The 13,862-nt window shown below is 41.2% G+C and overlaps 1 protein-coding gene across 2 annotated transcripts in view; it reads left to right on the top strand.

Moving 5' to 3' along the window:
* Nucleotides 1–519: 519 nt before the first annotated feature.
* ELOVL2 (ELOVL fatty acid elongase 2) overlaps nucleotides 520–13,862 on the top strand; it is a 53,508-nt gene continuing 40,165 nt past the window's right edge. Inside the window, exon 1 of one of the 2 annotated variants that reach the window (XM_032987754.2) lies at nucleotides 520–603. In XM_032987754.2, the coding sequence (XP_032843645.1) occupies nucleotides 601–603 (3 nt within the window). In that variant the 5' untranslated portion in view covers nucleotides 520–600. The remainder of the gene's footprint in view (nucleotides 604–13,862) is intronic. The other variant, XM_032987753.2, reaches the window with a different exon arrangement.

Genomic DNA, 13,862 nt, shown 5'->3' on the forward strand with positions numbered 1-13,862 from the left:
GCTGGCCGAGAATGGGCTGGGTGTCGGTCAGCGGGCAGCGAGAAATCACATTGTGCATTGCCCGTTTATATGTTCTATTACTGTCATTGTTTTCATTTTATTACCATTATTAAACCGTTTCCATCTCCACCTGCGAGTCTCCCTTTACCCCTCCAATTCCCTCCCCCATTCCCAGGTTGAGGGGTGGGGGGGGAGGGTGCGTGCTGTTTGGCTGCCAACCAGGCTCAAACCACCACACCTCCCCACGGCTACCGGGACCCGGCCTTCCCTCCCTCCCTATAGCCACCGGGACCCTGCCTTCCTTCCCTCCCTATAGCCACCGGGACCCTGCCTTCCCTCCCTCCCTATAGCCACCGGGACCCGGCCTTCCCTCCCTCCCTATAGCCACCGGGGCCCGGCCTTCCCTCCCTCCCTATAGCCACCGGGACCCAGCCTTCCTTCCTTCCTTCCCTCCCTCCCTCCCCGCGGCCACCGGAGCCGGCGGGGGCGGGCGCGGCGGAGCCGGGGAGGAGGCGGCGCCTTATAGCGCGGGCGCGGCGGGCAGCGCCGGCAGAGCCGCGCCGGCCGGTACCCTGGACAGCGCCCCGCCGCCCCGCCGCCATGGTGAGCGTCCCCCCGCACCCCCCCCGCACCCCCAATCCCTCCCCGCACCCCCAATCCCCCCCCGCCACCCCCCATCCCTTCCCCGCCGCTCCCCTCCCGGCTCATCCGCACACACCCCCCCCCCCGCTCCTAAGGGTTAAATTCGGGGCGCGCTTTTTCGTGGCGGGGGGGGTGGGAGGGAGCCGAGGGACGCTCACACGGAGGAACGGGGTGGTGGGTGGAAGGAGCAAGCTGGCCAGACTCTGCGTGTCCTGTCCCCGCCCCCCCGCGCGGCGTGGGGCAGCCGGGAGCCCCCGCGCCCGTCCCCGCGCCGAGCAGCCGCATTTTTCCCCGTTTCGAGGTGCGCTTGGGCACATTACATAAACAGATTATTCCCGGCGGTATGTTAATAGAAGCTCTTGCGTTAGTCACACAATCTGTAGTGGAACACTTTTTTTTTTTTTTTCCATGTAATGAATGAACAATAGAGTTTTAGATTCCAGTTTAGCATTTAAGAGTTAAAGTGGAACAACGCAGTCACTTATTTGGCGAGTAGGGCCCTTTCCCCATAGCACACCGTGTCGTTGCAGTCACAGTAGCTTCCCCAGAGGAGCTCATCCTGTTTATGAACAATAATGCGTTAAGTGCAACGCTGACCTTACAAAGTAGGACGATATCACACAGGTATTTTGCGGCCTTAAAGTCCGAGGTACAGTGGGGCTGAATAACTTGCCCAAGCTTGTCGTATCAGAAGCTTGGGACATGATTAACAACAGAGCCTAGTTTTTCTTTCATACGATTTAACAACAAAGGTTAGGGGTTTTTTTGTTTGTTTGTTTGTTTTTTTTTCCAAATCTCTTTGCATCACACATAGTAATTTCTGCCTTCCTTGCATACAAATCAATTTGGAATCCACACACACCACCCCCCGGGTGATTCAGACATGAATAATAATCAAACAGTCTTTCTATGAATTAACTTGGGTCCTCTTCCTAACAGTCATGTACCCATCTGCTGCCACTCTGAATCTGTTCCTCCTATTTAGTCTATTCGCAATCAGCTCAGACTCAGGATGATCGATAGGAAAAGACCTTATTGAAAAAGACCAGAAATGGTGCAGTAGTTTATGTTTTCTAGGACCCCTAGAATTACTTCCCACAACATTACTGAATTCCTATTTATTATCATCGCGTGAAACATAAACCCCAAATATATGACTAAATTACCATAACTGCACAAAAGCCTAAGCTAATACCAGCCACTGAAAACGCCTTCCTTATGATATAGCGAGGGCAGTTATAAAGACAACCGGTGTTGCTGAAGGCAATGCGCATTATTTCTCCATAACAGGTACCCCTAACATCCAGGTGCTCAGAAGTGCTGAGTCAACTGGAAAGAAAGTTAAAATAGCCTGAACCAGCTAAAATACTTCGTTTTGACTCCTTCCAGAACTGAGATGAAGTCAGTTACACTGGTGCAAATCAAGGAAAATTTTTTGGTAACACAGGCATTGGAAACTTTGTATTTGTACTATTGGAAATGGCAGCCGCGACCTACGCTTAACCTGTTATTTCTGGTTCTTAGAGCTGTTTAATTCACCTTGAAGTTATTCTTCTGGTAGCAGTATCTAGAAATCACCATTCAGAGCTATGCATAGGTTTCTATTAGCAAGTGTTACTCCCCTGTATCTCCAATAACCTTAGTGTTGAAAAGTTGCTGAGATTTCCCAAGCCTTGTTACTCATACATACAGGCATTCTGTGGGGAAAATGGCCAATTTGGGAAAATCCTTAAAGTGGTATAAAGGCTGAAGGTTGTTTTGGCTCTAAAGTTTGAAGGAGTGTCCTTGGAACATTAGCTACCAAATCTAAAACCTGAACTTTTGATGAAAACTGTTGCAATGATGATAATGCAGTGTTAAAAGTTACAGCACCTTGATGTCTGGGTGGACCTGGAGCTTGAGGGTGTAGGGATACATGGACACAGGAGGGTACTACCAAAGGTCCAGGAGCAAATGAATCAGAAACATAGATTTTTAGCCCAAGTAGTGAGAACAGTATTTTAACACTCCCTTCTCTAGTGGCACAGAAATAAGTAGGTGTTTGTTGCTAGTGTCTCTTCAACTCAGCTGAGTTTCCTCAGCATCCTGGTGTTCAATCACTGTTATTTGTACACAGAAGAAAACATTTTCTCTTTTCTTGAAACTTCATTTTGCTGAAGCAGCAAACCACGGCCTTCATCAGGCTTTAAGTGTTTCCTCGGCATCCCCACTGTATGAGGACAGCCACAGTGGGATGGTTCTTCTGTTTATGTAGTTCACTGCAGCCCTATGTACTTCAGTGAATCTAGGTCAAATTACACTGGCTCAGGATTTGGCTGCACCCTTGAACTTTAAACCGATTATAAATTTTGATTTGTCAGTGTATTTTCCATGGGGTCAAATCCCACTTTTACAGAGTAAGAGAGTGTATAACCTTGCACAGTGCATGGCAATTAATACTTACAAAGAGGCTAGGTAACACTATGGTAAGCATAAACATGAGGATGGTGTGAAGCTGTATTGAACAGGTTCAAGTATCCATACCTCTACAATAATCCAGTTGCAGAGGGGTTATATAGACAGGAGCTAGAATATTTTTTAAATTCCCTAAGAGATTTTGATAACCAGTGCAGTCTGAAATCAATGAAGAAAGATGCCTAAACCTTCTAAGCGTTCACAGGCATCATGGCCACCCTGTCAGGGTATGATGCTTATGTGGTCATACATTGAATGCAGGACATACCAAAAGGGCCCTAGACAGCAACAAATCTCTCTTCTTTTTTGTCAGTAGCCAAAATAATACCTTGCTTCACTGTCCATTAGTATTTGTTCATTGCCCTGAGCACCTCCTGAAAAAAGAGTACTGCAAAGACAATGTTCCAGCCCCTGAACACTGACACACAAACTGGAAGAGAACATTTCCTGTAGAAAGAGATCAATGCAGCACAAATCCATGACCGACACAGGAATCAGTCCTACAATACCCACTGCCAATGAGATCTCTCCAGGTCTATCAGAGTGGAAAGAGAGCAGACATCAGCAGCCCCACCATCCAGAACCACGGCAGCAGGCCAGGGTTGTGCCAGCTGATACAAAATCAGTGAGCTACAAGAAAACATGCTCAGAAGCTACATATAGAACACACAAAGGGACACAAGTACTTGCATAGAAACTCAAGAAGGTGCACCGAAGCAATTTGCATATGATGGGATTGATTAAAAAAACCTCGAGGACCTGAAATAAGAGTCCTGTGCTTCATTTACATAGTTAGTTATCAAAACCTGCATGCTGGCCTTGGTGTTGATCCCTTTCATCTCTAGGAAGATCCTCTGATACTTTAAGACCGATCATTATAGCTTCATTACAAGCAGGCTGACCTGTGAAAAGAGACAGACTCCTGTTGTTCATCAGGAACTTGATTTTAATTTAGTTTAATAGCATCTCCTGATTTTATTAAAGAAAAAAGTTAATTGAATGCAAACACTTTAAAATTGAACCTCTGACTCCATTAAAAGTTGAGGAAAAACCTGCAGTTTTTTCTTTAGGTATTAGTAAACTCCAGATTAATGTAAATATAAAGGGCTAGTTTATTGCCTGATCTAATCCAGCTTCAAGTGTAAACCAACAGAATCACATCAGGTAGGAATCTTTCCTGCTGCTTTCATTCTATGCTATATGAGAGTTTTGTTAATCACTGCCTGTAAAACTGATTTAGGCTTCATACAAATTGAGCCTCAAGTCCCTATTCAATGATAAAGTAACATGTCACAAGTGGAGCCTAACTTGTAATCAAAGAAGGTAAAGGAGAAGGGAAGGAAATCAGGAGGATGAAACTAGGTGTACCACTGGTTGTTCAGAGAAAGCTGCTGGGGTGACTCTGCCTTGTGAGGCAATGGTGGAAGGGCAGGAGAAGGGTTGCCCAGCTGCAACAGAGAAGCAACACCTTGTGAGACTGGGGCCTGCGGCTCTGCCGCATTAGGAATGGCACGCTTCAGACTTCAAGCAGATCAAATTTACCAGCCAATTTGTAAGTGCCTGGCAACAGCTGAGCTTATAAATCCGTTATCTGCATACACCCCCTATGGCTTATCATACGCTAAATACATGGGACACAATATCTGAGTGACTGTATCTTTACCCATAGGACTACTGCACAGCTGACAAGTGGAGTTCAACATGAAATAAAGTGAATATTTAGGTCTTCTGTGGGGCTTCTTACCTACCTAAAACAGTTTTTGAGGGTTAGTTATGCTCCGATCTAGGAGGGTAAGAGGGAACAAGTTACATCTTCAAAAATATGACAATTAACGTTATACTGGCATCAATACTGAAAGCCCTCTGATTTGATGTCAATCTAATAACAACTGAGTGATTTTTTAAAAGATGAAGTCCATCTAGCTAATGACTTTTAAACTGCACTGCATTTTCTCTTCCTCAGTCAAAACTGACCGTGAAAAAATTGTAAAGGTCAGATGTCCCAAACTGAAGGAAATCGAACCCCATGCGCCAGAAATTTCTGTATGAAGATGTGTAGTTAGAGAATTAAAAAAACAAGATTGTTTTCATCACTATTGGGATACATTTTGATTTCTTCCCCTAAGAAGGAGAGATACGGAAATTAAAAAGTACTTCATATTCTGTGTCATTATTTGAAAGCCAAACACAGCAAAAAAATGGAAGTTAGATATAGGGTGGCCAAGTTTTAAATAAATACCCTAAAATCAAGCATAGGAAAGCTCAGCAAAACCATTCTTTCCCTACCTCCTAAAGGCCCCCTAAAGTGTACTAGTCAGTAGTTAACCTTTCATGACACTTTGCAGCTAGCAAACACAATGTGATGCAGCAACCTAACAGGGGGAGTAACACAGGTGAAGAAAAGCCTACAGTTGTTTTTCTTTCCCCTATGTGACAATACTTGATGCAGTTTGCAGACACTTTGTATCATTAGGGCCTTACCATGCAGCACAGTCATTAGTATTTTTATTTAGTTTTGAGAAAAGTGTCAGTCTGGGTGTTTCCATGGTATGGTGAGTTTAAGAGCTTTGGGCTCTAAAATTCCAATTATATGTGGATTAAACTCTAGGATACCTACCGTTGGGGTTAACGGAGGAAGGGAGCTAATTAGTGTGTGCACCCTCTTATCCTGCACCAGCAGACTGCGCTCTATTGCGTGGGTTCCATACACTTTTAAGAGGTGTGCTTGGAGCTCATTAGCCTGATTTAGGGTTTTAAAAAGGTAAATTTAGAACTGTTTTGGAGGAGGAGGTATAAGAGAACTTTCAGAATCTCCTTTTGTTTTTCTTATTAAACTTGAAAATCAACTGTCATTTCCTTTCCTCTCCTCTCCCAGCCTTCTTTAATCACAATTAAAGTCCAAAACATGAAGTAGCATTTGAAATCCAGGTTTCTGTCCTCAAGAATTTGGGGGAGAAATGGAAGAAAAAAAAAATATTAAGGATCAGTTAACAGAACATGAAAATATTTTCCACTTCAAATGTTGTTTTGTGGTCTCAAGTGACACTTTGGAAGACATGTCAGATTCTCTTTCTTTATTTCCCTATATCACACATGCATTTTCACAGCCAGCTTGAAGTAAAAAAATACTTTGTTTCTTGCATTTTGCTGTGAGCATGGATAAAACTGCTCCAAAAAGCAAAGCGCCTTCAAACTGGCAGGGAATAAATGGCTGGCAAAGTTGTCGGGGGTGATTTCCATGTCAGGGAATTGGCACATCTTTTGGTAAAGTGGCTCTGAATAACACCATCCACACACGCTTTCTCTCCAATTGCTGGCTGCAGCCAGCCAAGTTACTTCTACTGCAGTTTAAAAGGTCAGGTGTGAGGTCGTGCAAGTTCTGCAACTGCTCAGAGTTGCTATTTGTGGCAGAACAGTGTTTTATTATGTACACAGTTTAATTTTTCCAGTGTTTGTCAATAGTCCATGCAATTCCAGGGAGAAAAACCATGAAGGCTATTTTCAGATTTATATGCTTGTCAATCTATTACTCAAATATCTTGCTGAACTAAATAGTTTTATCAATTTGCACTACTGACTGGCTACGCCTCCCCAAATTCAGAAACTTGTCTAGTATGAACAATAGCCCATGGGATGCTTATAGGAACGGCTGCACCTGTCCTCTCAGCTGTTAGGAGTACGTGCCTTCCTAGAGTAACATGTCACTATTACTTTGCTGTTACACCAGAGACTATACCGAGGCTTAAAATCTTCAGATCAGCCCTTCTTACCTAACAGTACCTTCTTACCTTGACTAGACTTTTTTCTGAGATGTAACTTTTCATATTGACAGAAGGCTATACATGAAGCCAGACAAAAACTCCATCTTTTCAAATTTATGAAAGAAAAAGAAAAATCAGAGCTATAAGTAGCATATCAAAAAACAGTTCAGATTTGGCAAAGTGGGTATAGGTTCTTCTCTTCTTCCCACCTTCTACTGCTGTTGAAAGCAGAAATGAGGGATGTCTTTCAACCCGCCAGTATGCAGGTGGCTTCAATTCCTGCAATTATCATCACACTCCAAGTAGTAGACACCTTATTTTAAACGAGTTACTTAAGAAATCCAAATATCCTCTCCAAAATCAGGTCCTTCCATTGAAAAAGGTATTAGAAGACTCTAGATCCACCCTCAAAAGCACCCTTGGAAATTTTGCCTCTTCAAATACTGAAGTTACTGGCTTTATCTGGAAGCTTGACGATTAGGAGCAGGTAGTACTGAATCCGTCCATCCCCCAAACCAGATAAGTCAAAGTATAACACATCTCTAGTTTTATGGCATTCGCTTCACTTTCTAGAGCTCTCTTTTCTGGCAGAAGGTTAGTTACATATCCTCTCTAAGATTATATTTTTTTTTTTTATTTTTCTGATATGTGTCAAAAGCATCACAGGATGTTCATGTTCCCCTTTGAAAGCTGAGATACAGATTGTGATTTCTTGGTGCTGAAACACATTGGAAACTTGGCTCAAAAATAGGCAATTTGTGCAAGGAAATTAAAAAGGTAGCATTTAGCTTTGTTCCTCTGCAAAACCCCAGTAGCTCTCTATTTCAGTGAAAAGCAATATTGAGAACCTTTTGGTTTTAATGCAGTTATTTCTTCCTTACTGCTGGACACTTTGTAAGCCTGCATTTTAATAGTATCTGCAGAAAACCTTGAAAGATAAAAGACTAGATGAGAGTTATTTTGCTTACAATAACTAAAAGAGTAACTCAGATATATACCCCATAACCTACCCTGGAGAGAAAAGCACCACTTTTTTCCCCTTTTACATTTACTAAATTACTAGCATAATTTTATTTCAAATCAGGTTTCACTGAAATGTCCCCTCAGGATTACATTTAATACGTTTTTTCTCACAAAATAATTTCTTTTTCATCAAGCACAAAGTCATTTCCTTCTGTTTGCCAGACACCTTTGGGAGATGGCAGAATTCAGACCAGAAAGTGTTTTGATGGAAAGATGCAAAGTTGAAAGGCAAGCCAGAGAACAATCTCATGAAGACGGGTGTAGGAGGGAAACAACACAACACTATCCTATTTTGCCTCCAGGTGTGTTTTCATAAATTTAAAGGAGTGTAAGCATTTCAAAATTCCAGCTTATTAAACCTTAGGTCTTGCTGAAATTTGGTATGCATGCTGCAAGCACTCAAAAACAGTCTACAACTCCTGAGCACTCAGGATCCTGATCAGCTGAAACCAGGAAACCCATACCAGTCCCCTACTCTTCAGCAAATATGGGGGTTCATGTGCTCTTGTTTCTTTTACAAAGGTGTGTGTGTCCCCCCTCCCCGTCCCTCTGTGCTCCTCCTCCAAATAGGAACGACATTGATAAGACACTGATGCAAATGTGATTCTCAGCAGCTCTTATTGGATGCAACAAGGTGGTTACTTAAGTGAAGAGGATACAATATCTTTGAAATAATGATGTCATGTAAATTAACAATACTGAGCTAAATGAAGTCCTCACGGCAACATGGGCATCTGTGTTGCAGGAAGCAAAGTGAGATCATTAAACACCTATGACGCTTCATTTCATCAATCCAGAATTAGAAGTTTGAGAATTTGTTACCTGAAATGACTCAATAAACCAGTTTGGGATATATCTTGATCAACATTCAGTTGATCAGATCTTCAGGTTAATACTGCATGTAGCTGAGTCTAAATTACAAAGGAGAGATGTACGTAGTCAGAATGAAGGAAACATTCAATTAAATTAGAGCCCTCAAATAACAATGCTTATACCTAGCTGGGAAAAGTACCAAGGGGCATCTTCAGACGTCACCTCCTGGCTTCTTTCTTAGCATCTTCCTCAAAGAAATAATTTCAAATAGATGGATTTTCTTTAAAACCAGTAATACTTATAATTCTTTTATTTTACTTGCTTACTTCTCACAGCTATTGCATATTTGCTCCCTCACCACATTTACAGATCACATAGAGATGTGCATTTCTTGCTACAGTCTGTTTTGGGATGGGAAAGTCTCTTGCTGCTTTTTTCTGTAACACCTTAATTCTCCGCAATACTTAATAACTAGATTTACCATCATTATCTTTGCCACTTCTATCAGACAATACATTTTTCTACCAAATTCTGTATGTTATTTAGTTTTTCTCCTTTTTTTTTTTTTTTTTTTTTTTTTTTTGGAGAGAATCTTTCCATTTTGTCTGTCTTTAGGGATATCTGTAGCGATACTTAAATCAGCTGCAGGTGCCATCAGTGCTACTTCTAACTTGTCCCGTTAAACAAATGTATTTATTACATTTGCTGGTAAGAAACTGTCATCTCTTCAAATAGTTATTCCCAACAACACATATTTAATGCAAAGTAAGAAGTGATGCTTCTTCTCTGAAACAATAGTAAACTAAAGACTCTTGAAGCATCTGCTTCACTTGTTGGAAACTTGAGCTCATGAGGATATTCATTTTCTGGAAACAGGTACCTGATCGGTGTTTGTGATGTATATCAGGTCTCAGACAGTTCAAGCTGACCTTGACAGCAACTCTGTTTTCCTCTTGTCAACTATCTGTCCACTACAAGGCAGCACTGAACCTCGACACTTAACCACTGAGGGAACCAATATTTTTCCACATGATCTCTGTCTTTATAGCAGCTGTTTGCTCTAACAATTAGTCAACAATTAAATCAGTCCAAGGGAGTGTGGCAGTCACTGTGATGCAGCCTTCTCATGTAGATGTTATGTCACATGGAAATTCCCAACTTTGATGACACCTAATTTTACAGGTCAGCTTAGGCTGATCCTATCAGATGATCTCCTGAATGATGAAGAAAGTTGTTTGAAAAGCCTCTACCAAGAAAGCTGACCTTCTGATACTGGACATAATCACAAAGACACAAAATGTATACTCACTGAAGCACTGAACGTCTTCTAGTCATGTTTTCTTTCCGTAATATTAGATACTGTGACATGATCACCCTTTAGAATTTTTCTGGTTTTACTTTTCTTCATTAAATCATCAGTTACTTGTAAATGATATCTAGCATCAGACAATGAATTAGAAGATAAATGTCTATTAAAACTCATGAGTTTGAAATCTGCTTGATTTTAAGTATACTGTACAGATGTTAGATTTTATAAGCAGATATTTTGACCTAAAATCTCAGGTTTATTTTCCAAAGTGAATTATACTCATAACTACCTAATTGGAAAGCTTCCTGCACTGGGTTTTGTACCTGCATTCCTCACATGGCAGTTAGACTGGTTTCTACGTGGATAATGACCTCAAAGTGAAATTGAAAGGCTTTGCATGTGTTGGAAGATTAAGGATGAAACCTTAGAGGCTTGGATATGGACTCTCTAATCCCCAGCAGCATGCTACAGACACCTCCTCCTCTTCCATTCTTTTCCTTCCCCTTTTTCCACTGACATTCCTATAAATAGTTCAGGAAAGGGTCTATACATTTGTGCAACAACTACAAGAAATGGTGTAACAAATGAATGCAAAACAAGAAAACCCCATCTCTCTAATGGACAAATAAACACAACTGGATTTCCATCATCCCGACTATAAGAACAAGCACAGATCTGTAAACTAAGTGCTGTTACTTTTAAGGACATGGCTAAAGCAGGCTAAAACATGACCTACCTTACCAGTGTCTGAATGGAGAGCAACTGAAAGAAAACACACACACACACGTACATTAACCTGAAGCACAAAAGCTACTTTGCCTGATTCCTTTGTGCCAAGTTATGAAGAGAAATTAAAATACAAGGGCTCCATTCCTGGCAGTGGGTCCAGTGAGTCTGGCCGAGTGGACTGGTACACCCGTGTAGAGCTCTGCTGGTCTCTCCAGCAGCCCACACAGCACCTACCCATACATGTTGGGTTATAATTATGCAATGAATATGCCCCCTCATAAATCTTCTGCTTCTTCCAAGTCCATTCCAACTTGGCAAGGTAATGGGAATAAGTCCTGATTTATACCTCACGTAATTCAATAACTTGAGCAGGCTACACAACGTATATATCAGGGTAGATTTTGACACATTGTGCCTTTGAGAAGGTAGTTAGCCCAGTTCAACTAAATGTTTATAAGTACAATTTTTCACCTAGGAAATACAGCTGGGCAGAATTAATCTCAGTAGCTTTACGTATGGATTGAACAAGACATTCGATAGGGGGTTTGGGAAACAAAGCAAACACAGGAATTATTATAGATTTTTGTGGTGTTTAATCCCACTTTGTTCCTTTTTGTGTTTTCAGATTTTACAGGTCAGTAATAATGTTAATTTCCAGGTATTCCTTTTAAATATAATTCTAGTCTTACTGTAGCAGTGAGAATCTTGATAGTATGACTGTATCCTCTAGAGCACGTAAATTTATGAAAACAAGAATTTAGTGTTCTAGCTCAGTAAAAATGCAGGATGGAGAGAGTTTGATTAGAGGTATCTATGCTAAAGAAGTTACTACAAAAGCCAGCCAAAGATGTGAACATCTTTCTGCTCCCGCTGTGCCAGCAGATGAGATTACTTCTCCCGGTCACACAGCACCATCCCTTTGCTACAGGTCACTGTCCTGCACTGCTCTTCATATGAGCTTTGCATAACTCCTTTTACTCAGGATGAGCCCAGTTGCCAAAGAGCTCAAATTTGGATAATTTTGGTTAACCAGAGTCCCTTTAACAGAAAAAGGTAGCAGCTGGACAACCAGCACTGCCCAGAGGTTCGCAGTGGTGTTCCCAGCACCCCTGAGAAGACGGTGTGCAGGAACCCAACACTCCAGCCAGCACAGCGATTCTCACGGTGCCTAAAATGCAACAGCTCTCTAGGTCCAATTTGGTTTTTGTTTATGTTTATAAGGAGCTCAGTGCAGTTTAGTAACTGCATCAACTGAAGATGGTTTTGCTCATGAGTATGAAAGTATTTTTAGGACCTTTTTTTTTTTTTTTCTGAAAAACTAAGGTATCCTGTGATATGGTTGTCTGCTTACTCCTAGAAGTTTTTGTACTTAAAATATTCTTCTGTACATATTCAATATCTATGGCAATTTTAAAATAGTCTAGGAGCATGAAATTAATAGTAGCGAACTTCAGGAATTCATAATACCTTGACTATAAATACAGTACACAGTTAAGCGGTGCATACAAAACGTGCTGCCTTTCATTAATTTTCTTATGAACAGTAACTTTAACATTACATATATTAGAAGCCTTTTTTACCCTCTACATCCTGACTAGGTGAATCAGTTATTGGTCTGAAAAGAAGTGCTAATTATATATATGTATATAGCTGTTGGTTTTGCCAACAGGTCTCAGAATCTTTCTTTTTTGTTACATGCTCCGCAGGCTAGACTCAATCTTCTACCAGTGTTGTCCTTAGCAAATATATGTCTATAAAGGGAATTAGCATTGCAAGGAAAAGTCTTAATTAAGGAGTTAATTAGTTAATAGTTAATATTGTACAAGTTAAGTTTCTGACTTAGAGTTTTCTGAAGGGCTGCTGACAATTGGCTGTCAAAGAGTAAAAGTTATAAAGAAAAAACTCTAAGGCTTTATTTTATTTTTTGTATGTTTATATTTCAATATTTTATTTTAATTTAATTTACTGTATTTTAAAGGGACAACCCCACAGCCCTACTTTTATGTCAACCCAGAAGAACTAGAAACACTACCCACACGGGTTTTTAAATACTCTTTTCTTGTTCCCCCACCCTGCAGTAGACGAGTGCCCCGCAACACTAGTACAAGCTGTTGAAGAAACTCAGGCAAAACCATTCAGTCAGGCAGAGCCTCGGTCAGGGAACACATTTTAGAAAATCCTTTTTGATCCTCCCTGCCTGTAACAGGAGGGGCAGGCAGTCCCTTGCACATTAATCCCCGCCGTGGGGACACGGTGTTACGTTGCAGACATCTGGGACGGCAACCAAGAAACCTACTTCTTCGGCATAGAGTGCCCTTTGTCTTCCTGCACTGCTAGGATTGTGGGAAAACCAGAGCTCTTGCTTTTGGAGTGTTTTGGGTTGTTTAGTTGTTTCTTTTCTTTTTTTTTTTTTTTTTTTTAAGGTTTATTGTCCAACAAGCCATGAGATCCAGTGCAGAGGCTTAGGATCTTCTATTCATCTTCGTCCTTGAAGTTTGTTACAGTAGAAAATTAAGAGATATTCACAGTATTAGAAAGGCTATGTTGTCTGTTTGTCTCTATTGCTTTCTCCAGAAAAATGGCCAAAAGTGTACGCCAAGTACAAAACAAAGCCCTGCATGCATTATGCTAACTTACAAATTCAGCTTCTCGGCAGCAACAAAATCTGTCTGCAAATAGCGAGGAAAATAAAATTATCAAGATATGGCATACAGAGAAAGCTGAGCTGCCTTGTAAACTTGTTGCTGTAATTCTCCCCTACCATTTCATTTGCTCAGTGCTCCCATCTTGTTTATTCATTGTATGGGTCTAAACTTACGATGCAAGCTTTTCGCTGCAAAGAGCATGTAGTTGCATACATGGCAAATGCTGGGCAGATGCTGTATATCCAGGCATATATTTGGGGAATACTCTGTTCCAAGATTTTGGCAAATCCAAAGCCTTAAAAGGGTAATTGCCCTCCCTTCCTCCGCTAGAATTATTTTCTCATACTTCTCAAAGAGCAGCTGGCTGTTTTGCTCTTACATAATGAGAAGTGATACGCCACTTCTTTATTACATTAGGCATCCTTTACCAAGCCTAGCTGTTTGGAAGCAGGTATGTTAAGCTGTGCAGGCTTTCGTATTGCTGAT

The sequence above is a fragment of the Tyto alba genome, unplaced genomic scaffold (assembly GCF_018691265.1).
Source record: "Tyto alba isolate M040663 unplaced genomic scaffold, T.alba_DEE_v4.0 Super-Scaffold_48, whole genome shotgun sequence".
Taxonomy (NCBI): Eukaryota; Metazoa; Chordata; class Aves; order Strigiformes; family Tytonidae; genus Tyto; species Tyto alba.